The 21,271-nt window shown below is 52.8% G+C and overlaps 6 protein-coding genes across 6 annotated transcripts; 3 read left to right on the top strand and 3 right to left on the bottom strand.

Annotated features, from left to right (window-relative positions):
- Positions 1–632: 632 nt before the first annotated feature.
- BO95DRAFT_470199 (uncharacterized protein) lies at positions 633–2,158 on the top strand (the record flags this gene model as incomplete). Its single annotated transcript, XM_025589498.1, has 2 exons — positions 633–1,572; positions 1,717–2,158. The coding sequence occupies 2 exons, from the start codon at positions 633–635 to the stop codon at positions 1,857–1,859; spliced, it is 1,083 nt and encodes a 360-aa protein (XP_025447534.1). The 3' UTR covers positions 1,860–2,158.
- Positions 2,159–5,061: 2,903 nt separating this feature from the next.
- On the top strand, positions 5,062–9,113 carry fphA (putative sensor histidine kinase/response regulator). The gene has a single exon (XM_025585475.1). The coding sequence runs from the start codon at positions 5,394–5,396 to the stop codon at positions 8,988–8,990; it is 3,597 nt and encodes a 1,198-aa protein (XP_025447533.1). The 5' UTR covers positions 5,062–5,393; the 3' UTR covers positions 8,991–9,113.
- Positions 9,114–11,720: 2,607 nt separating this feature from the next.
- On the bottom strand, positions 11,721–12,305 carry BO95DRAFT_325336 (uncharacterized protein; the record flags this gene model as incomplete). Its single annotated transcript, XM_025581840.1, has 1 exon — positions 11,721–12,305. A coding segment is annotated over one exon (585 nt), but the record flags the coding sequence as incomplete, so codon positions are not given.
- Positions 12,306–12,842: 537 nt separating this feature from the next.
- On the bottom strand, positions 12,843–13,622 carry BO95DRAFT_119052 (uncharacterized protein). Its single transcript, XM_025580429.1, has one exon. It carries the CDS (start codon positions 13,539–13,541, stop codon positions 13,119–13,121), a length of 423 nt encoding a protein of 140 aa, XP_025447531.1. The 5' UTR covers positions 13,542–13,622; the 3' UTR covers positions 12,843–13,118.
- A 504-nt stretch (positions 13,623–14,126) lies between these two features.
- Positions 14,127–15,881, top strand: BO95DRAFT_403827 (uncharacterized protein). Its single transcript, XM_025583936.1, has 3 exons — positions 14,127–14,365; positions 14,434–14,669; positions 14,770–15,881. Exons 1-3 carry the CDS (start codon positions 14,342–14,344, stop codon positions 15,794–15,796), a joined length of 1,287 nt encoding a protein of 428 aa, XP_025447530.1. The 5' UTR covers positions 14,127–14,341; the 3' UTR covers positions 15,797–15,881.
- Positions 15,882–16,016: 135 nt separating this feature from the next.
- Positions 16,017–21,029, bottom strand: BO95DRAFT_379406 (putative RNA helicase/RNAse III). Its single transcript, XM_025583318.1, has 7 exons — positions 20,836–21,029; positions 20,745–20,773; positions 20,632–20,677; positions 20,310–20,562; positions 20,093–20,240; positions 18,954–20,033; positions 16,017–18,898 (listed from the first exon to the last, which is right to left on the bottom strand). Exons 1-7 carry the CDS (start codon positions 20,944–20,946, stop codon positions 16,399–16,401), a joined length of 4,167 nt encoding a protein of 1,388 aa, XP_025447529.1. The 5' UTR covers positions 20,947–21,029; the 3' UTR covers positions 16,017–16,398.
- Between the last annotated feature and the right edge of the window lie 242 nt (positions 21,030–21,271).

Genomic DNA, 21,271 nt, shown 5'->3' with positions numbered 1-21,271 from the left:
AAATCTCTTGCTTCCCCTCCACCCTTGGGGGATTGAGTTCAAATAAACCTTCCAGCAGCGCCATCTCACAGCCTGTCTCCAATCCTCACTTGCGTCGCGTTCATCCGAGGCCGCCCGTTCTCCCCCTTCATTCTGCAGGAACGCCAGCATTTGCCGCCACTGCGTTTCCCCTGCCACTAGCGCACCGTTCAGGCACATAAATAGAAACCTTCAGCTGCTGGGAGGGCGAATCGCGCTGCTATTCGGACTTTTAAGACGCTCGGACAGCACTGGTTGAGGTTCAAGCAAGAGGCCGTTTCCTCACCCTACCCGACCAACCCGGGTGGTCGAGCGTATTGCGCCCGATCAGCTGGTCAGTCGTCAGGTCTAGAACAACTAAAGTATGCGAATGAGACTGCGCCTCGACCTTCCAGGCTTCCCATCCAACTCCTGCGCTGCATTGTCCCTGACCATGGCTCTCTGGAATTGTCAAGCGGGCCAACATTAGTTTCGCATATTATACTGCTGTGCCTGACCCTGTGCCCCGGGACCTCACGATATTTTCGCGATCCACAGTTACCAGTGCCTCTCCCGCCCTTTTGTCGAACGGCGACCGGCAGCCGTGGTGGTATCAGCGTCTTTCCTTTGTCGTCATGTGGGATTCTCTCTCCAACCCACCGGAGGGCCTCATCGGAGGTTACCAAGGGTCCAGCCTCGCGATCAAGATCTTGATGGCTGTCTTCAGTGCCATTGCCCTCTACAATGCAGTCGAACTCGTTATTCTCATTTTCCTCACTTTCACTCGCTACAGTGGACTCTACTTTTGGAGCATGCTTCTGTCCGACGTACTCGGGGTCATTCCCCACGCGGTTGGCTATTTGCTGGAATTTTTCGCGGTGGGCCCATTGTGGTTTGCGGTCACTCTTTCGACAATCGGTTTCTACTTTATGGTGCCTGGCCAATCCATTGTGTTATATTCTCGTCTTCATCTGGTGGTACAAAGCCAAACGACCCTTCGACGTGTTCTCGCCATGATCATCATTGATGCAATTATCCTCCTCATTCCTACGACTGTCCTTACCTATAGCACTATTTACATTGGCTCCACGGCGATCATCAGAGGGTACAATGTGATGGAGCGAATGCAGCTGGCCTGGTTTTGCGCTCAGGAGATTCTCATCTCCGGCATCTACATTGTTGAAACAATCAATTTACTCCGGTTGCGGCCGGAAAAGGATCCGCAACGACACAAGAGCATGTACGAGTTGATTGCGATCAATATGGTCATTGTCTTGTTGGATGTGTCCCTCCTCGTGCTGGAGTATGTGGGACTGTACACCCTCCAGACCACGCTCAAGGCCGCTGTTTACAGCGTCAAACTGAAGCTGGAGTTTGGAGTATTGCGGAAACTTGTCTCGCTCGTCAACACCCGCCCGTCAGAATCCAGCTCGACCGACCAGGATGACTTCCCGAACTTCGTGGACCCAGAGCAGATCACGGGCGATGTCACGCGAGCAGCTCCGCCCAGCGCGCACACGCAGTCGCGATATCCCTGGACAGCCCTTTCCATGGACAGCCTGGCTTTGTCCGAGCGTAGAAGGCCCTTGTCGCAGTCATCGGAGGTTCCCCGGCCTCCTTAATGTATGGCACAGGCCACTATTGAAGTTGATCGCCCAAGCGTGAGACAAAAGTACGTTTCAGGAGAGTTGACTTGCATCCCTCTGTGACCTGTCATAGCCGTTCCCGGGGTTGCGACGTGGCTATTGAGATCTAGTTCCTTCGAACCCCTAAACAGATCAGGTGTTCGGGAATTGACTATGCCAACTGAGCTGAATGTCCTCCCAAGGCGACCTGCCAAGCGTGCCCACTGGGTCGCCTAGTTTGCCCGATTGCTTCGGTCCGAACCCCATGCCTGCCCGGGATGGTCCCTGCGACACGCCCAGGATTTGGGGGAGTTCTTGGCCCAAGCGCCGACATGACTGGGACTGCGCGATTCTTCTTTGGGCATGGCTACTGCATACGCCTTTGCCCAAATTGAGCGACGGGAAGGGACAATCGGTCGAGAAGCCGGTTTGTGTATACCTTGTATAGACTTCGCACCAGTCATATTGTACATATCATTTCTGTAAATCTAGTGGTGTGCTTTTGCATATACCCAATCTAGATCCATTTCAGTTGCATCTTAATGTTTATCTAGACGGTCTGACATCTGTCATATTTAATAAGATGATCTTCTTCGTTAAATTAACTCGTAGAAGAACTAAGGGGGCAAAAAAGAGGCTACCGAAGATGGCCTTGGGTGGATGAGGTAACTTGCCATAGATGGCAAATTATTACTGTGGAGTGTGGACTGACAGAGTAATAATAGGAGGCACTAAGAATAATGATGCAAAAGTACCGTCAGAGCCCGGCGGCGCTGGAGAATGCATCGGGCCCGAGCCCGAGCCGTCGGGAAGGGTGGACAGATCGGAATCGAAATCCTTAGCGTCGGGATTTAAGGGAAGCAGAATCGGATCCGCTCATAGGAGTCTGAGAGTCTGAGTAATAATACAGGTCATATAGGTACTAGACTAGGTGGTCTCGGCTCCAGGCCAGCCAGGTTCGGGTTCAGCGGTTGCAGCTTTCACTAAACTAGTGGGAACTACCGGGAGTAGTCTCCCGGTAGGAAGAGAACCACCATACTACCACCAAAGATTGAGAGACAGATTCGTAGTCAAGTCATAAAGGGGGAGGGAGAATGGAGGTCAACCAACCTAAGCTTTTGTCCAGCATTGTGTCTAGGCTCTCAGGGCAGGTGTCTCGACTCTCAAGCAGGTTTTTCTTTCCTGCATCGGTTGGCATTTAAGCACACCCCGGCCCCCTCTGCGGGCGGTCCACCATGGCCAGTCAAGTCTTATTGTGGACTACAATTCGACGATCCAGGAGGGGAAGGGAGCGGAAAACTTCACCGCGGAATAGACTATTGACTCGCCGACAAAAGGAAGCTGGCGCAGAATTAGTCTTTCCCGGTACGTACCGGTAGGTCCTAGTTTTTTTTATTTTGTTTTTTTTTTTTTTCTCGTACACAGTAGTTGGTGGTCTAGTTCCCACCTGGAGCAAGACAGATCGTTCGATCGCGTATCCACCCACCAGCTGCAGCATATCCGAGTTGACGGTAATATGATCTTCCCCCCCCCCCCCATCCCCATCCCCCCTCGGGCCACAAGGCAAGGCAGCAGAAACCCACCCGTCTTATCGAGATTCGCGACGAGGATTGCAGAATTTTCTGGCAAATTCGTAAACACATCTACTTACTGAAAATGGACTATGCTAGAAGAAAGGGGGGAGCCAAGAATCATGTCGTGCAAGTTTGTTGATGATGATTATGATGATGGCGATCCACACCTGCCTGCCATTCCAGGCCTGTGACATGAACACTTACTAGCCTCCTTGGGTTCAGCCTGCTGGATTGGAGGTGTATAAGAAGAGGATTGGGATTTGACTTGAAGATGTTGGGAGGTTGAATACGTGGGAAAGGATTTGTGACGCTCGAGCTGAATCAAGCTACGGAATATCTGAAAACAACTACTCCGTAGCTGTGAAAGGAAAACAAACACAAAAGAAAAGAAAAAGGAGCAAGATTCTCTCCTCTCCCCTTCTTTCTCTCTTTGCTACTTCCCCTTGTTACTTGTCGACCACAACTGTTCATTACTGTTCATTCCACTGAGCGGCTCGGGGGAACAGATAACTTCAGGCCTAGTTCGCGGTCGGCCCTCGGTCATTTGCACAAGGGCACAAAAATTCCCAATCGTGGGGTCATCACCGGAAAACTTTCCCAGGGAGGACTGTTGGCGAGTGTCGGGCGTCAGGACTCGAGTGATAGATACTACGGTCTAGAGACTCCTTTCTGTGTCTCTTTCCATTGCCTTTCTATCTCCTTTCCCTTTCCCTTTTGTGTACTGTACCATAGAAAGAAAGAAGCGCAACCGGACAGCTGAGGTAAGCAATGCATTCGATTCGGCTTTACCATACTAATCCAGCCGTCACGGGGGTGTCAAAAAGTGGTGTCTGATTTGTCGGAACGCCATCCGATCGAATTGGAGGTGATCTTTTCCTCTCCCAGGCTCTCCCAGTCTCTCCCAAACTCTCGCAGAGTCTCCCACTGCAGCAGCGACAGCTTCCTGCCATTCTCATTGGTGCTGCCAACTTTTGGTGCAGTAAGGGCTGGAGACTAAACCGAATCGAGCGTCTCATCCACCCGGCCGGGCCGCGTTGATTCGTTTTCCCCATCAAATCTCAGCGCAAAGTCACTCCAAGTCACTCCAAGTCAGTCACTCACCCATGGGGTTGTCGTCGAAGTGTGGAAAGACTGGCAAGACTCGGAAAATTGGCACGTCTGACAAGAAGACTCGGCACTCTTAGAAAGGCAATTGGAATTGAGCAGAAGAACTGTGTGCTGAGTGAGTGTGCTTCTCTCTACCTAATATTCCTGGTCTCTCGGGCCTCCAACTGCGAACTGCCTACCTACTATCACCCTTCCCCTCTCAATCACCCTTCCGTCTCTCTCTCTCTCCCTTCAACAGCACACACACCAAGCACCTCCTCCTGCGAAGACATTGGGAAGGCAACTCCCACCATCATTTCCATCATCATTATAATCACCACCACCACCACCACCACAACAACAACAACAACGTCAACATCATCTTCTTCGACCCCATCACTTCAAATTCTTCCCTACCTTAATGTTAATCACAAGCTATTCCTGCACACCCACGCGTCCTTCCACAATAAGACTTTCTCCCCCCTCTCGCCTGCATCATTGATCAAGCCATCGTGCGCCCCTCCCTTCTTCCTCCACTCGCCTCTTCGCCTCCTTCCCTGTCATCGCGTGCTGGGCTTAACTTGTCGTGGGTTTCCCTCATCCTGCCTTCGATGTTATTAATATTATCCGTACCAATCGGTTACTGCTCGCTTTTCCCGGGGTCGCCACTGACTGATTGGAGTCGCTAATTAATTCGTCTCTAGTACAATATCAGCCCCACGTGAAGGAACGGGATCCCCCCCCCCCCCCGTTTCCCATCCCCCCTCCCCCCCTCCTCCCCCTCCTCCCTTGTGTGTCAGCACTTGCTCTACGCTCTACCAGAGGGCTTTGTGGCGTTTGAGGCTTGCTCATCTCGGGGCAAGACTTTGCTGCAATTATTGTGCGCAGGACATCGCTATCACCCGCTGTCAGGGTCCGATCTGTGCATCATCGGTCCATCGTCATACTTGTCTCGCTTGTGAGAATCGGTCCCATCTCGCACACCCGAATACACCACTCACTGATGTAAGCTTGTGAATATCTCTCATCAATGCGCTGAGGATCTCCGTGGCAAGATTTTACATCAAACCACGACCATCCTCTCTTCAGAATCCCGACGATGGTCGCAAACATGGATTCCTCCTCCGTCTCCAGGCAGCATGTCGACGACGATCCGCAGACGGACTTAGCAGTTGACACCCACGGGGCCTCATCGGGTTCGAGCCCAGAGAATCCCGATCTGAGTCGTGATACGAGCGTCGGCGGATCAGATAGAGTCTACCCCATCCGATCGATCGTTTCCGTCAACCCTTCTCCGACCAGTCCGTCTCAAGCCATTGCAACGACCAGCTCCACGCAGTCCCGAAGCGGAGCTCGATCTTACTCGATCATCGATTCCGACACGTGGGATCAACTTCGCACACAACCTGTCCTTACTCCACCAAGCGATGCTGCTGCCAGTGGTAGCGAAACTCAATATACCCCCGCAACCTCCGACTACGCCTCCCAGCAACCATCCGAAGGCCATTCACGTAATTCCGACGCTGGCATACGGGTGCCCGTCGATTCTAACGGGACACTGCTGCTGGTGGACAAGAATAAGACGCACGTCACCTCCCGCTTCCAGCATGTCGTGACTGCTGGCGGACACGCCGTGATCACTGGCAACACGCCCGATACGTTCATGGCTTGCGAAGACGAACCCATCCACATTCCGGGGGCAGTGCAAAGCTTCGGGGTATTGCTCGCCATGCGAGAAGACGAGGATGGCATACTATCAGTTCGGGTCGCAAGCGAAAATTCGGAGGCTATCTTAGACCACACCCCGAGCAGTCTGTTCGCCCTTGAGAGCTTCTGTGACCTGTTGTCGGAGGATCAGGCCGACATCCTTCTTGATCATGTCGACTTCGTTCGCGATGAAGGTCATGATCCCAGTGCGGACGGGCCGGAGGTGTTCATATTGTCGGTCAACGATCGAAGTGGACGCCCCCGGCGATTTTGGTGCGCCATTCATGTGATCCCTACTCAACGAGAGATCATCATTTGCGAGTTTGAGCTGGAGGATGACCGGCTCAACCCTCTCAACATGGGCGGTCGCACGACGCCCCTGGCCCAATCCGACACTCTTGGGTTTGACCCCACCCCCGAACAACTGGCGAGCAGCACCGTCAATATTAGCCAACCACTACGAGTCCTACGAAATGCCCGCAGGAGACGCGGTGAAGCCGCCGCCATGGAGGTGTTCAGCATCGTCAGTCAAATCCAGGATCAATTAGGAGATGCTAAAACTCTCGATACACTCCTCAACATTACGGTGGGTCTGGTGAAAGAGTTGACCGGGTTCCATCGTGTGATGATTTATCAATTCGATAGCGAATATAACGGTACCGTCGTGGCGGAATTGGTTGACCCGCGGACCACCAAAGATCTCTATAAAGGGCTGCATTTCCCCGCTGCGGATATTCCCAGACAAGCTCGAGATCTGTATCGCATAAATAAAGTTCGATTACTTTACGATCGGGACCAACTAACTTCGCGGCTCGTCTGCCGCAGTTCACAGGATCTAGAAACGCCTCTAGATCTGACCCACGCCCATCTACGAGCAATGTCGCCCATTCACATCCGTTACCTTGCTAACATGGGCGTTCGGTCGTCCATGTCTATCAGTATTAACAGCCCCAATGACCTGTGGGGTTTGATCTCATGTCATACCCACGGCGACGCGGCTATGAGGGTGCCTTTTCCAATTCGCAAGATGTGTCGACTGATCGGGGACACCCTTTCGCGCAATATTGAGCGTCTATCTTACACTTCACGGTTGCAAGCTCGCAAGCTGATCAACACCATTCCGACCGATGCAAATCCCTCGGGTTATATCATCGCCTCGTCAGATGATATGCTCAAGTTATTTGATGCGGATTACGGGGCTATTTCGATCCGCGGCGAAACCAAAATCCTGGGCAAATCAACCGAATCTCATGAAATGTTGGCCTTACTAGAGTTCTTGAAGATGCGTCAGCTTCATTCGGTGGTTGCATCGCATCATGTAACGAAAGATTTTCCCGATTTGCACTATCCTCCAGGCTTCAAGCATATCTCGGGTATGCTCTATGTGCCGCTTTCTTCCGATGGCAAGGACTTTATTGTCTTTTTCCGCAAGGGCCAGCTGACGGAGATTAAGTGGGGCGGCAATCCTCATGAGAAGGAATTCAAAGATGGCCATTTGGAGCCCCGAAAGAGTTTTCAGGTCTGGAGCGAGACAGTGATCGACCAGTCTCGTGAATGGTCCGAGTCGGAAGTTGAAACTGCCGCTGTTCTTTGCCTTGTATATGGTAAATTTATCAAGGTCTGGCGACAGCAAGAAGCCGCTCTCGAGGGATCGCAGCTGACGAAGCTACTGCTGGCTAACTCCGCCCATGAGGTCCGGACCCCGTTGAACGCCATCATTAACTACCTAGAGATCGCCCTAGAAGGCGTTCTGGATACCGAGACTCGCGACAATCTCACCAAGTCATATTCTGCCTCCAAATCTCTCATTTACGTCATCAACGATCTCTTGGACCTCACCAACACCGAAAAGGGCCAGAATCTCATTAAAGACGAGGCTTTCGATCTACCTCAGATCTTTAAGGAGGCAACTGCGATGTTTGAAGGGGAGGCTAAACGCAAGGGCATCAAATTCACTGTGATCACTCATCCAGGCATTCCTCGGACGGTCCTAGGCGACGAACGCCGCGTGCGACAAGCAATCAGTAACCTCATTTCTAATGCCGTTCAATACACGACCGAGGGCGAGGTCACCGTCGAATTCTGGCGCGCTCCTGTCACCCCAGAGCCCGGCGTCGTCACCATGCAGATGACAGTACTTGATACGGGATGCGGGATGTCTGACACGATGCTCGAAACCTTATTCCAAGAGCTTGAACAGGTTTCCTATAACGACGACGACACTTACTTCTTCGATCGCGATCCTAACAACCCAACCGAGGCGAACGCAGGAGAAGGAGAAAAGGGAGTCCTGGGCTTGGGTCTGGCGTTGGTGTCGCGAATCGTCCGCAACACTCACGGTCAGCTCAGTGTCCGGTCGGAGCAAGGCAAAGGAAGCCGGTTTCAGATCTCACTCCAATTCGTGACCGCAAGCGATGAACAACCGGAGTTAGAGCCGACTGACATTCCGGCTCATACTGATAGCCCGACGCCCTTTCAGGCGAAGGAAGAGTTTGTGCTTGTGGATAACAGCTCAACTACTCCTCACGAGGGCCGACGACGTAGCGGCGACATCTCACGAGCTGGTAGTGCCGAGAAAATACATCCCAATCAAATTTCGATCGACAGCCTCAAAGATAAGCTTACTGGCGTATCTATCCGAGAACTGTCCAAACTCGCCCAAACCGAGTCAGCAGATGACGTCGCAAACTCCTCACAACCTGATACAAAGGTGCCCGCATCTCCTATTACGCAACCCTCGAAGGGCCAAACGATCCTTCAGGATTCCGAGCCTAAGACTCCTTCCGGCGTCTACAGTATCCTCGTGGCGGAAGACGATCCTATCAACAGCAAGATCATCCAGAAAAGACTCGAAAAGGCCGGCCACGCTGTTCACTTGACTGTCAACGGCGAGGAATGTGCGGCGGCATTCCGTGCCGATCCTGCGCGCTATGACCTTGTGTTGATGGACATACAGGTAAGCGATGATACATCCCCCATCCAACGACATGCACCATACTGACTTTCTTGCCTTTTTCCAATCAGATGCCTATCGTCGACGGTCTGAACTCAACCAAGATGATCCGCCAGCTCGAGAAGGAGCCGAACTGCTCCCTCTCCCCGATCGCAGAAGCCAACAACCGGGTGCCAATATTTGCAGTGTCCGCCTCACTTCTTGAAAAAGACATGCCCTTGTATGTTGGTGCAGGCTTTGATGGATGGGTGATGAAGCCCATCAACTTCAACCGTCTCAATGTGCTTCTCAGTGGATTGGAAGACCAGAAAGCCCGCAGCAATGCTACCTACCGGCCTGGAGATTGGGAGAACGGGGGCTGGTTTTAGAGTGTCTCCAGCGCTTACGGCTCGCTTACCCTCCGACCTTATTCACCTCCAACTCCCTTCCTCGAACTCCTGCCGACTCTTATATCACCGATCATATCAACCCATTTAATCCCGAAAACCCTCCCATTTCCCTGCCCGTTTATCCTTCCATATGACGAGGAACGAAAATTCTATGACCGGTTACGATGCCTTTTGTCCAGGAGCATGTGATCTTCGTATCTTTTTGTTTTATCTCTGTTGGGATTCCATTATCAAAGTCATAATGATGAAAAATTCGTTGCATTTACACCTGGATTCATTCCATCGAGATTCCTTTTTTTTCTGTGTTTTCTTGCCTATTGGGACCGCTCCCACTCAAACCATATATTGTCTCCATGTATACCCCACTGGTTTGGGCTGGGCCTTATCATTTCTTGTTACCATCAATGGCCAGGGCTTGTTTCTTATTTCTGGTTCTCGACTGCATGCTTTTCGTTCGAGTAACTACTACAGCTTTTGCGCTGCTCAAAATACACCACAACCTTCTACTCCTTTGTGTCTTGTGTGGGACTGTGTATGTGTACATTTATTAGGATTCTCTTTTTGGAGTTACGGGTTGTTTCTGAAGTCTCGTGGTGCAGATACGATGGGCATGATTGGATTGGAGTTTTGGCTGGATGCCATTGGCCTCTGCGAGGCAGAATGTGATTCACTTCCCATGATCTTAAACTATAGTCAAGTCACCGCCGGTTGTTTAAAACCCTCCTCTTCGTCGTATTCTGTTCGATTTCGATGGATCTATACCATCACGCTCAATGTCAAATCTCCCCTTTCTCACGCGACCTTGTGTAGGACCTCTGTATCCATGATGTAGCAGCGCCCCTCCTCCCCCCACCCCCTCCCCCGGTCCAGATATGTACATGTACACATGCATGCCTCGAAACTCCAGGCGGTTCCTGTACTGTACTGTCCTGTACTGTACCTATGGAGTTTTCCACATCAGTGTGATACAAGAACATGCCAACCGCAAAGGTCCTTTCCTTCTCTAGCTTCTTCCCTTGTCGTTTTTTCCAGTGTGTCGTTCTCTATCCGTTCCTTTCGAGAAATAAAGCCGAAGAGACGAAGGAGACGAGGTAGGTATGGATAGAGCTAGAGCATACCTAGAGCAGGCCACCTCCCATGCGCGCGATCAAGGGAGATGCGAGGTATCTATCTGCCGTCTACCTTGTTTGTTTTGTTTTGGTTTTGTAATTTTTTTTTTATTTTTGTTCCATCAAGATGGGGTTCTAGGTTCTCGGACCCTCGATGCATCCCTCCCCCTCCCCCTCGAGGTGCCGGGCCTTCCTCGCTGAGATAGGATTGCATGCTTAACCTTCTTCTTTTCCCGGGGCTTTCTGCATCGACGGATGGATTGGTGAATTGCTGGATCTGTGAGAGGGTTGGAGCTGGGTAATCGACCATTTGAAGATGCGGGGGAGGGTTGTTGGACTTACCGGGGGAAGGGAGGGAGGGAGGAAGGAAGGAAGGAAGGAAGAATTACTGAGGCGGATGAGGTCAGTGGAATTGCTGATGGGCGAGGGCTGGGGGTGCCGAATGGCTTGTTTGGGGTGATTAGCTTGCTCGTGTTCTTGATACATCGGGAATGTGCAAGTGGAAGCCCCGGTGAATGCAAATGGGCCAAGGTGGGATGAATGATAATATCTTGGGTGGGTATATAGCTCTTGCATATGCTCTATCAAATATACGGGGACATCTACTAGCATACAGGGAAACAGGCTGATAATCTCGTTCTTGGCTACATGATACATGACAAGAGTCCATCCCTCCAAGGTATAGTCATCACTGAAGAAGAAAAAGCAGGTCTGCAGATCAGTGCGACACGAAAGAACTTTGTATTGCAAATTCCGGTGAAACGAGGAAGAGCGTTACAACATCAACGCCAACCAACACCGACGGCTTCTCATACTGCGTTGCTCTATGTTCGCGGGGTGAAATGCTGCTGAGCGCTGAGCGTGGGCTCGAGGGCTTCGAGGTCTTGTCGGCCGTGGACGAGAGGGTCGGTCGACAGCGTGCGGGATGTGGTCGCCATCGAGTCGCCCGTCCTGGGTGACGAGGGCGTCTCCGGCGTCTTATTCGGGTTGACTGTCACTTCTTGGTGGGTCTGGGTCGTCTCCTGCGAGCTTGGCTGTTGGCCGGACTGCGCGCCGGTGCTGCGCGCAGACCCCTCGTTGAATTGCAGGTCGTTGACCTCGGGGGAGTTGTCGAAGCGGAGGGAGCTGCCCTCAGTTGCCTGGTGATGGCAGACGCCCGGAGCGCTTTGAATCAGGCGGATCAATTTCCCCAGGCTGAAGAACTCCAGCTTCAGTTTGAGGACCGAGAAGAAAGCTGTCAGCGCAGAAATAATGTAGAGCTGGCCGCAGAGGACGACGACTACGATGATGATGTCGGTGACAACCATCATAGTGGTCGCGACGATCAGGTAGAAGACCATCTTACGCCCTTCACGGCCCTTGATCATGATCAGGGGCTTGAGGTTGCGGGCTGTCGCCCAGACGAAGACGCCGCCCACGATCATCTCGCGTACGCAGGTGGCTGTCACGGACAGCTTCTCGAAGATTTTGTAAAGTTTCCTGACATGTTCACCATCGGGAGAGGCGGAAATAGTGACGATGATGGCCTGTGGGAGTAGAAACACCACCGAACTAATGACGATCATCCAAAATAGCCATCGGATCTTGCGGCCACTGGTGACGAGGTGAAGCCGCGAGTAGATGACCAGGGTGTTGCCGACATTGAGGGTGGGATAGCAAATCACAATGACGAAGACCAGCCCAAAGCGTGCTTGGGGTACAGCGAACCACAGAAGCGTAATGACAACGGTGAAGATGAGGGTGGCCAAGGTCGATAAGAGCAGGCTCCAGAAGTATAACCCCCGGCGACGTTTGAAGAAGTCAAATATCAGAAGCAGGAGCTCAATCGAGCCAAACGCGGCAACCGCCAGGAAACATGCAAGCAAGAAGGTCTTTGGAAGAGATACAGTGCGAATCAGTTGAATCGTGCCCGCCATATTTGTCTCGGTTAATGTTTGGTATAATGTGCAATCATGCTCTCTGATATCAAGAAGATGTTCATCAGGTAATAGTGCGGAATGAATAGGTATGTGGATATTATAGTCGAATCCGAGGCTCCGAGGCATTGGGGCCTCATAGATTCCAAACAAAGGTGTCTCAAAACAACAGAGAATCTGGCTCGATGTCCAGGCGCTACCGCGCATCATGAGTGTGCTGAGCTAATAGAATCCTCATCGAGTCGCGTCAAGGGTAGTTTGAACTGCGGGTTGATCCCTTCCATACCGTGGATCTCATGCTTTTGACAAGGGTAGCTGTCAAGCTTGTCCTTTATCCGAAGTATGGTAGCTTCGATTATCTAGCCAGCAAATGCAGGCTGTGCATTTCCGACCGCCGAACATCGACCACTTAGATGCCAGGATGCTATCGGTAGGAGAGTTACGCATCTGCTCGTTGTGGATGTCTCCATTTCGATGTATTGCGCGGAGGGCCGAAGGGGAATTCGCGTAAAATAATACTTCCCAGCGTGGCGAAACATTCAGCAGACGGTAGGTCGGGCCTTGGTCGTATCTATCTAATCAATTGCTGCCGATACTGGCAAGCTGAAATCAGAGCGAAGAGCTCCCCTTGCATGCTCTGTCACGCTCTACTACATTGCTCCGAACTGGCCAAAGCTTATTGTCGTCCCATACCGTGGTTGACGGCGGCAGTCTCGCGAGTCTGGAACCGCCTATGTGGTCGTGCTTTCGACGCGCCAGACTTCAGACAAAGAAACCGCGAGAGGCATATGCCACAGAGCTAATGTGGGCGGCGACTTGATGGCATTCTCGACGATGTCTGGGTCTACGGTGGTCGCCCTCCCTCGCCCGATCCCTGCGCAGACCCCTGCTGATCAATGCCAAATTGGCTAGCAGGCTTCCAGGGTCGAATGCGGCTAGCTCTGCTGTCAACCAGGGACTCGATCCTCGATCTCCAGGGTTGAGCTCGCTGGCTATTGTTTGTAGCATGCAATGCAAAATACTGCCTGTCGCATTACACCCTCGTGAACTCTTTGTAATTGGGTAGGCCTCCCTATGAGAAGAGGTTAGCGTCAACCCCACTAGTCCCAGCACGCAGGAGGTGATTTCCGGCAGGCGGTTGTGAGTGGCCACACAGACGCAAGAGGCTGCAGCTTGTTTGTGCATACGGAGTGCCCTGGGCCTCAACCGCGGGGTGGGATCTCGTAGAATCAACAAGCTGGGGCATTCTTCCAGATGAGAAATGGTAGGAAGCACTTTTCCCGTACTCAGGCAAAACTCCAACTCAGCAAAATATCATAGAAACGCTGCCAGCTGATATCTATCTGCCTAAGACAGACCCACGGGGTATCTAGGCAGCCGACGGAGGTCCAGATGCTCATGCTTGTGACACGATGACGAGGCAACGTCCGCTGAGTTATATTTGAAATGGTTATCGCCAGTAGCAGGCGCAGGCGCAAATGGGAGTGTTGTCATTAACAGAAGCATGGAACAAAGAACGAAAACCGACTCAAGTGGAGGGGCGAAAAGTGTGGAGGATGGAGTGTGGATGTACTACTCAAGTACCAGTAGAGTGTAGGAAGAGAAGCGGAGAGGGGAGAGAGAGAGCCTGGAGAGAGCCTGAGGCGGCGACTCAGGGGAGCTTCAGGCCGTAACCGGTAAGTGGTCTGTGCGGCTGCAGCTGACGTTGACGTCGTTGTCATTTTCCCCCTCAAAGCTGAGGCAGCAATTCGTTCCCGCATCTCCAGCATCCAGCCATCCATTCCAAGTTCTTTCTTTCTTTCACTTCATTCAGTCAATCTTTTCCATTCCAATATCCAATACATCCCCCCCCCCTCTAGGGAACTTAACGAAGATCTCCCGTCTACCAAATATGCTTTTGACTTAGCTTCATTCCATCCTTGTTTCCCCGTCTTCTTTCACTTATCCAGAAATTCAGTTTAACTCGCTACACGAACAACACCGCCATGGTGCGCCTGTGGCCTTTCAAGGTACGTTCCACACCCACTGATCGCAACCCCTCTCACTCACTTGCGTCGGGAACCTTCCCCAACATCAGGCCGAAGACGACTCTCCAGCATCCTTCGAGAAAGCTCTATCAGCCCTATCCGAGAAGATCACCCGAACCACCAACCGCCTCGACCTTCACCGGCAACACGCCCGCCGCTTCAAGGCCCTCTGGACCCTCTACACCACCTTCGCCTACCTCCTCTACTCCATCATCTTGGCTCTGGTGCTAGGATGGCACAACTGGGGGATAGCTGAATACGCCGCCATAGTCGGCGGGCCCATCCTGTATGACCTCATCCCCCCCCCCCCTCCCCCGTTAATCACCAGCTCCTTTCCTCGTCTTGTCTCCAACAAACCTAACACATCGCTTTCTCTCCGCAAACAGAATCTACACCGTCCGCACAGGCGCCACACGGTACTACGACTACCGCATCACCAAGACACAAGCCCACCTCGACTCCCTCCAGAAACAACGCGACGCCACCATCGAGAAACTCAAAGAAGCCACCCGCTACAACTCCACCCAGCAGCTCCTGGAGAAATATGGCGGTGGCACCCTCAAGCGCACCAAGTCCCGAACCGGCGACGAGAAGCGCAAGTCTGACGCCTCCGCGGCCGCCGGCAAGAAGCGTAACCAACAACAACAGCAGCAGCAGCAGCCATTCGTTCAACGCACGGGGCTACCTCCACCCCCGACGGCCAATATCCGTCGTACACCGCAACACCAACAACAACAACAACAGGCGCAACACCCTCTTCCCTCTCCGTTCATGATTCCAGGCCACGAGCAGCGGCAGCAGCAGCAGCAGGGGCCCAGGTCGGGGCCGGGGTCGAACCTACCCTCACCGCCTGCATTCGACGAGCCGGGTTTCGCGCCCAATGCCTTCTCCTCCACCCCGCCGCAATACATCGAATCCTCACACTGGTATGATCGGTTGCTGGACGTGTTGCTGGGCGAGGACGAGACGCAGCCCAAGAACCGCATGGTGCTGATCTGCGCCACCTGTCGGCTGGTCAACGGCCAGGCGCCCCCCGGGGTTAAGTCATTGGAGGAGCTGGGGCGCTGGCGGTGCGGGAGCTGTGGCGCGTGGAATGGCGAGGAGAGCGAGGCCAAGAAGGTGCTTGCGGGCATACGGAATGAGCCTGCACTTACCGCTGCCGCCGCCGCTGCCGCTGCGGAGAACACCGATGTCGAGGTCCAGTCGTCTGTTAGCGAGCGATCGGACGACGGGGTGATTGTTGCGGCCAGTGACGATGAGCAGGTCGATTCGGGGAGTGATGGCGTCGAGGGGGCCGAGGATCAGTTGGTGGAGGATGAAGCAGAAGACGAGGAAGAGGAAGAGGTGAAGAAGGAGGAACCTGTTCCGAAGACGACTCGTGGACGTGGTAAAGCGGGGAAGAGAAAGGGCTGAGCTACGATCGTAGACTCCTTAGGGACTTTTGTATCATTGCTTTTATTCTCTTGGTATGGTTGGGACAATACATCATTCTTACTCCAATGAATACGTAGCTTGTGCGTTTCACCCTTCGGTATGGACTTGGGGTACATGGCAAAGCGAGTCAGCTGTATGGAATGACGACATAGTCAGTTATACCGAGGTATCAAGTGAGTTGAAATCACGACCATAGAATGCCAAGCTTCCATTATCATTCAACCAGCATGAAAGCCCATGCGCTTGCCCCTTTAATAGCCCAATCTGTCTCTGTTAAGTATCATGTTTATACCAAAAGCAGCATCAAAAAAGCAGTCTGTGGTCAACCCGGTAACCAATGCAAGCCTCCAAAAGATGGTCACTCTGATCTCTTCTATGTATCTGCCCAAAAGATACCATGTAATTGCTCCGGTCCAAGTATTGTAGTACTTTAAAGTAGAGCGAACTGCCGTCTCCCAAGAGCATCCAAGCATCCAAGCATCCAAGAAACACTCTTTCTCCAAGAAGATCTCCAATCTCCGATCCCCAGAATGGGAGTAGGGGTGGGCAAAACCAGAGACTCATCGTCGTTACCTTCGTCCTTAGGCCCCCCTACTCTTCAGAAGCTCGATGGTCTGATACGCGGCCTTGACCTCCGCTTCCTCGGCGCACGAACAACCCTCGACCATGACCACAACCTCCCCAGCTATCTCGACCTGACACCGATACGTAGCGTCTTCCTCCGCCGCCGCCGTCGGCCCCTGCGCCTGCGAGACCACCACCCGCTGCGATGTGAACACCGTACCCCCCAGCCCAGCCGTTGCAGCCGACTGCTGCGCCACCATCTTGGGATGCACCACATCCACCCCCTCCGCCAAGACGCGGCGCAGGAACCAGAGGAGGCCGATCCGTTCGGCAAACCTGACACACTCATCGAGACTCCCGTCGGAGTCCACGAAGATCGCCCCGAGGACGCTCTCGATGAGATCCGAGAAGAACTTGTCGGCGTTGAGCGCGGAGAGGGCCTGCCAGGGGTACTGGGGGCCGTGGTGCAGGGTGTCGAGGATCGAGGCGCGGAGGGCCCGGTGGCGGGCGAAAGCTTGGTCGCGCGCGTGCTTGAAGTCGGTGCCGCCGCCGCAGCGCATGAAGTGCCAGAGGGACAGAACCTCGGTGGCGGAGGAGAGGGTGATCTGGTCCGCGGCGTGGGTTGCGACCTGGGTGCGTGCTTGGGTGAGTGAGAACTCCATGCAGAAGAAGGCGAGGAGGTTGGCGTTCACGACGGCGTGTTTGATGCGGGTCATTTCGCCCTGGGAGATTTCCGTGGGGTGGGCGAGGAGGGTGGTCAGGATGACCATGTCCAGGACGGCGTCGCCGAGGAACTCGAGGCGTTGGTACGATTGCGTCGAGGCGTCGTGCTGGCACGAAGGGTGGGTAAGCGCCTCGACGAGGATCGCCGGGCTCTGGAAGGTGTAGCCGATGCGCTCGACGAGCTTCTCGTCGTTGACGATATGCTGGGTGGGGGACTGGGACTCGGCGAAGGGCAGAGCCTGGCCCAGGTGTTTGAGGTCAACTTCGGGAAGAAAGCGTCGGATGCAGGCGTGGGCTCGATCAAACCCGCCGTCGAGATACGCTGCGCCGATAAGAGCTTCTACTACATCAGCAAGCACCTTCGTCGATATCGAACGTCGACCGGCAGCAGATGCTAGTTTCTCGGAGATGAGCGGCGCACTCCACTTGCGCGGCATGGAAGCCTTGTTGATGATAAACGCGTCCAGCCCGGCGTCAAGCGCGGCGCGAGCGAGGCGATGATTCTTGATAATCGAGTCTCTTCCCTGGGATAAGTACCCTTCATGCCAGTTAGGGTTCTGAAAGAAGAGCTGGCAGGATACAGTAAACTTCAAAACCGTGTCACCGAAGAATTCATACCGCTGGTAATTTGTTAAGGCGCTGGCTGAGGGTGTAGTGATGGCAGTTATAATATGGTCGGTGTTCGAGAAGTCGACATCTTGCAAGATCTCTTGACACAGCCTCGTCGCAAGTAGATTCACTTCCAGTTTATTGATAATAGCAGATATAAAGCGGCCAAAAATGCTCTGCGTAAATGAGAGCTTTTCGATAGTACATAAGTCTGCTGGTATAACGCACACTTTCGCAGAAGTGACTGGCATAGCGTCCATCTTTGCAGCCAACGTTTGGCGATGCAGAAGGTTCCTCCTGCGAGGGAGATTAGTACACTCGACTTTGACAACAGTCAAGCCGTCCTCTTCTGTTACAACCCACTCCCGGAAAAGCATCGGATTGTTGTAGCAATCTCTTACGACACCCATTACAGGGTGATGGTTGCGGGTATACACATCACAAGCAGACTCAATACCCTCATATTGGAGGAACCAGCTTTCCAGCTCAGTGTGCGGTATGTCGGGCCCAAATAGCAGCACAAAGTCTTGCTCTTGCTCTGGTGTCGCAGGTTTCGAACTAGTTGCCCTAAGGAAAAGTGAGGTGATCGACCCCATATGTTCGACGGCGTCAGCTGTCAGACCTACTGCCCGATTGGGAGCCTCAAAGTTCAATGTGAAGGTCGAATTGCTGTCCCAGAATAAAGTCATCGGGTTGAGTGTTGGCAATACAGTCGGTGTAGTCAACCTCACGTACATGTAGGCAGCCTCTCCATTGCGTCCAACAGCAATTCGAGTCTGATGAAGATCCGGCGAGGACCATGAATACGCCCAATCAACCCAAGGATCATACTGCTCTGCCACTTCTAGTAGAGCTGGAATGTCCGCAGCATCAGTCTTCTCGAGTTCTTCTTTGCCGGTGAACGGGAGAAGATTGTCGTTCAGCAAACCGAACTCGTACAGCGCTTTGTATGCCTGGAAGGCTGCTTCTTTTCTCGCTGCCCGCTCTGTTTTCCACCATCGCTTGCCGTCGGTGCGACGAACTTTAGGATGAACGCAGGCTGGAAGAATCACTGTTCCTCTCAGCAATCCTGCATCGTCCATTTCATACGAGTATTCGGCCCGAGTATCGACATAGGACTGACGGGGCAAGACATCGCAGAAATGCGTCAGATGTGCGACAGCACCATCTGCCGTGAGCACAGCACTGTATCAGGCATTAGCTGGATGATACGATAGTAGGGTTCTGAAATGGTGCATACCCGGTGGACTCAACGACAAGTCTTTCCGTCACTTCTTCGTTGAGCTCCTCAAGGGCACACGCCTCCAGCAATTTCCGTTCGTCATCTTCGTAAGCTCTTATCATGGCTTGCTCAAGAGATTCCCATCTGCCGGTTCCAGCAGATTCGTCATTATCTGCGAACATAATGGCATAGGTCGACTCCCTATGTCGAGCCCGCCCGCGACGCTGGACAAACGATTTCAAATTGGGTGGCTTGTCGTAACATACCACCACGCTACATGCACTAATGTCAATACCCTCCTCAAGCACATCGGTTGCGAATATCAGGTTTGTCTGTCCACTTTTGAAGTCGCTTAGGGTTTCACGCTGCAGTCGAGGATCCAAGAGCTCGCCCAGGACGTCTTTGCTGCCACCGTTGGACCAGCCAACATAGGCGGCAGAGCGAAAGCGACCCCTCGTCGACGGGTGGACTGACAGGAGTCGCGCCAGCACACTAACAGTCACACGCTGCTTTGCGAAGACCAACCCTGCAAAGTCTGGGTGCGCTCTTTCGTGTAAGAACTCCAGAAGAACACTCAGTTTCCGAGATATTCGATAATCATCCGCGTTGGGCGATGTGAGCGTGACTTTCGGGGCAGGGAGTTGGGACAAGAATCTAATCAGGTAGGCTCTCTCCTCATTTGTCCATCCCGACGCGGATTGAGAGTCCTCTGACTTCGATCTTAGTTGTTCAAACGACGCAGCGATGTAGTAGTCAGCGGCCCACTCCCCGAGTTCCTCGAAGATATGTGTGCTTCGGGCCGCGAATTTCTTCAGCTGCTCGCGACAGAAGGTCTTGCCCGAGAGAAGCACCTTCTGCAGTGCGGTCCCGTTTACGGGACTTTTCCGCAGCTGCCTGACATACGGGTCGGCCTCAATGTCGAGAGTCTGCCAGGCACTTATAAGGGCTCGCAACGTCCTGCTCCCAATTACCTCTGTCTCAGGATCAAAAGGAGTATAGAACATTGGCCGCAGATGAGGGCAGTGCGTGAACCTCCGCAGCTCGTGTCGATGCTTGCGGGGTGTCTTGCAGATTGCATCCAGATTGGCCTCGATCTTCCTAATTTCATGGTGGTCAACACGGAGAAGACAGGCCAACATGTCCCAGACCACACTCACTGGAGCTCCTCCGGCTTGGATCTCACAATCGGACTCGCCGTCAGACCCAATATTTTTGGCACTGCATTGTAGCCGTACTCCGCAAGAGCCGGATGGTAAAAGTCTTGCATTATCTTGTTGGCTGGGTGACGTCGCATGCAATGGTGGGCTAGTAATACTCGATATCATAAGCTCCGTCCTGCTACCACCAGCGAGAATCTCCACGTCGGTCACTTACCTTCATCAAAGATCATTAGACTCAATTGACCGATCCTCACAAATCCATGGCTCATAGCATCGGCCAACACCGCATGTGTGGAGAAGACCACTTGGACGTCCTGAAGCACTGCATCCCAGACAGTCTGATCTGTCCACAACTCCACTTTATCCAGCCCGGTGAGGGTTCTTGCTCTCATGGCGGGGATATGCGCTGAGATCGCTTGATGCTGCTGTTGACATAGAGCAACAGTGGGGGTCAAGAACCAGATCAACTTCTCGCAATTCGCATCAGTTAAACTGTGTACATCGGAGGTGCAGTGCTTTTTCTTTTTTCTTCTCACCTTGTGTGGGTTCCTCTCCAGTTCTGTCTTGATCCGCAACAAGGCTCTATATAGTCATGATTAGAGTTCAAAGCATACACAAGTGCATGTGGGAGCATAGTAGCAGAGCATACATATGCGTCTTTCCGCTGCCAGTGCCCATCTATCAAAGCGAGAGACGCCATTAGTTGTCCGTTTGACCAATGTGCCGCTGTTTGACCTCACCGTAACGATGATATTGCCTTTCAGACTGGCCTCATACATCTCCGTCTGGTAACTCCGGGGCCGGTACCCGACGGGGTCATCGGGTCCTTGAATCAGAGTCGGGCCAGCCATGTTGTCGAGCAATTCTTCAGCATGGGGAGATTGAGTGAAATAGTATGTGGCATCCGAGCACAGATTGCTCTCTCTCTCTGTCGTCTGACTGAAAGGAGGGGCAATGCTAGAAAGTGTAGGGTGGCTGTAGGGTGGGGGAAGATGATAAACAATGGGTGTGGGGTAAGCAAACTTAACAAACCCTGTCACTAAAACCCATGGATACCAGGTACTCTTGGAGATCATGTCCAAGCCAATGGGGGGTCTCTGTTTTTGAGAAAAGAAAAGCAATTCTTCACATCGCACCTTTATGCAGAAAATGTTCCAGACCCAGCCTCCATAAACA

This window comes from Aspergillus brunneoviolaceus (genome assembly GCF_003184695.1).
Source record: "Aspergillus brunneoviolaceus CBS 621.78 unplaced genomic scaffold BO95scaffold_3, whole genome shotgun sequence".
In the NCBI taxonomy this organism is placed as follows: domain Eukaryota; kingdom Fungi; phylum Ascomycota; class Eurotiomycetes; order Eurotiales; family Aspergillaceae; genus Aspergillus; species Aspergillus brunneoviolaceus.
This window is presented reverse-complemented; position numbering and strand designations above follow the sequence as displayed.

Excerpts from the sequence above, each read along its gene's own strand:
- BO95DRAFT_403827 (XM_025583936.1), top strand. The coding sequence starts at position 14,342 with ATGGTGCGCCTGTGGCCTTTCAAG. Across the intron at positions 14,366-14,433 it reads TGCGCCTGTGGCCTTTCAAG|GCCGAAGACGACTCTCCAGC; the intron begins GTACGTTCCACA and ends CCCCAACATCAG. Across the intron at positions 14,670-14,769 it reads ATAGTCGGCGGGCCCATCCT|AATCTACACCGTCCGCACAG; the intron begins GTATGACCTCAT and ends CTCCGCAAACAG.
- fphA (XM_025585475.1), top strand. The coding sequence starts at position 5,394 with ATGGATTCCTCCTCCGTCTCCAGGCAGCATGTCGACGACGATCCGCAG.
- BO95DRAFT_379406 (XM_025583318.1), bottom strand. The coding sequence starts at position 20,946 with ATGGCTGGCCCGACTCTGATTCAAGGACCCGATGACCCCGTCGGGTAC. Across the intron at positions 20,774-20,835 it reads AAGGCAATATCATCGTTACG|ATGGGCACTGGCAGCGGAAA; the intron begins GTGAGGTCAAAC and ends TCGCTTTGATAG. Across the intron at positions 18,899-18,953 it reads CTTGTCGTTGAGTCCACCGG|TGCTGTGCTCACGGCAGATG; the intron begins GTATGCACCATT and ends TGCCTGATACAG.
- BO95DRAFT_119052 (XM_025580429.1), bottom strand. The coding sequence starts at position 13,541 with ATGCACAAACAAGCTGCAGCCTCTTGCGTCTGTGTGGCCACTCACAAC.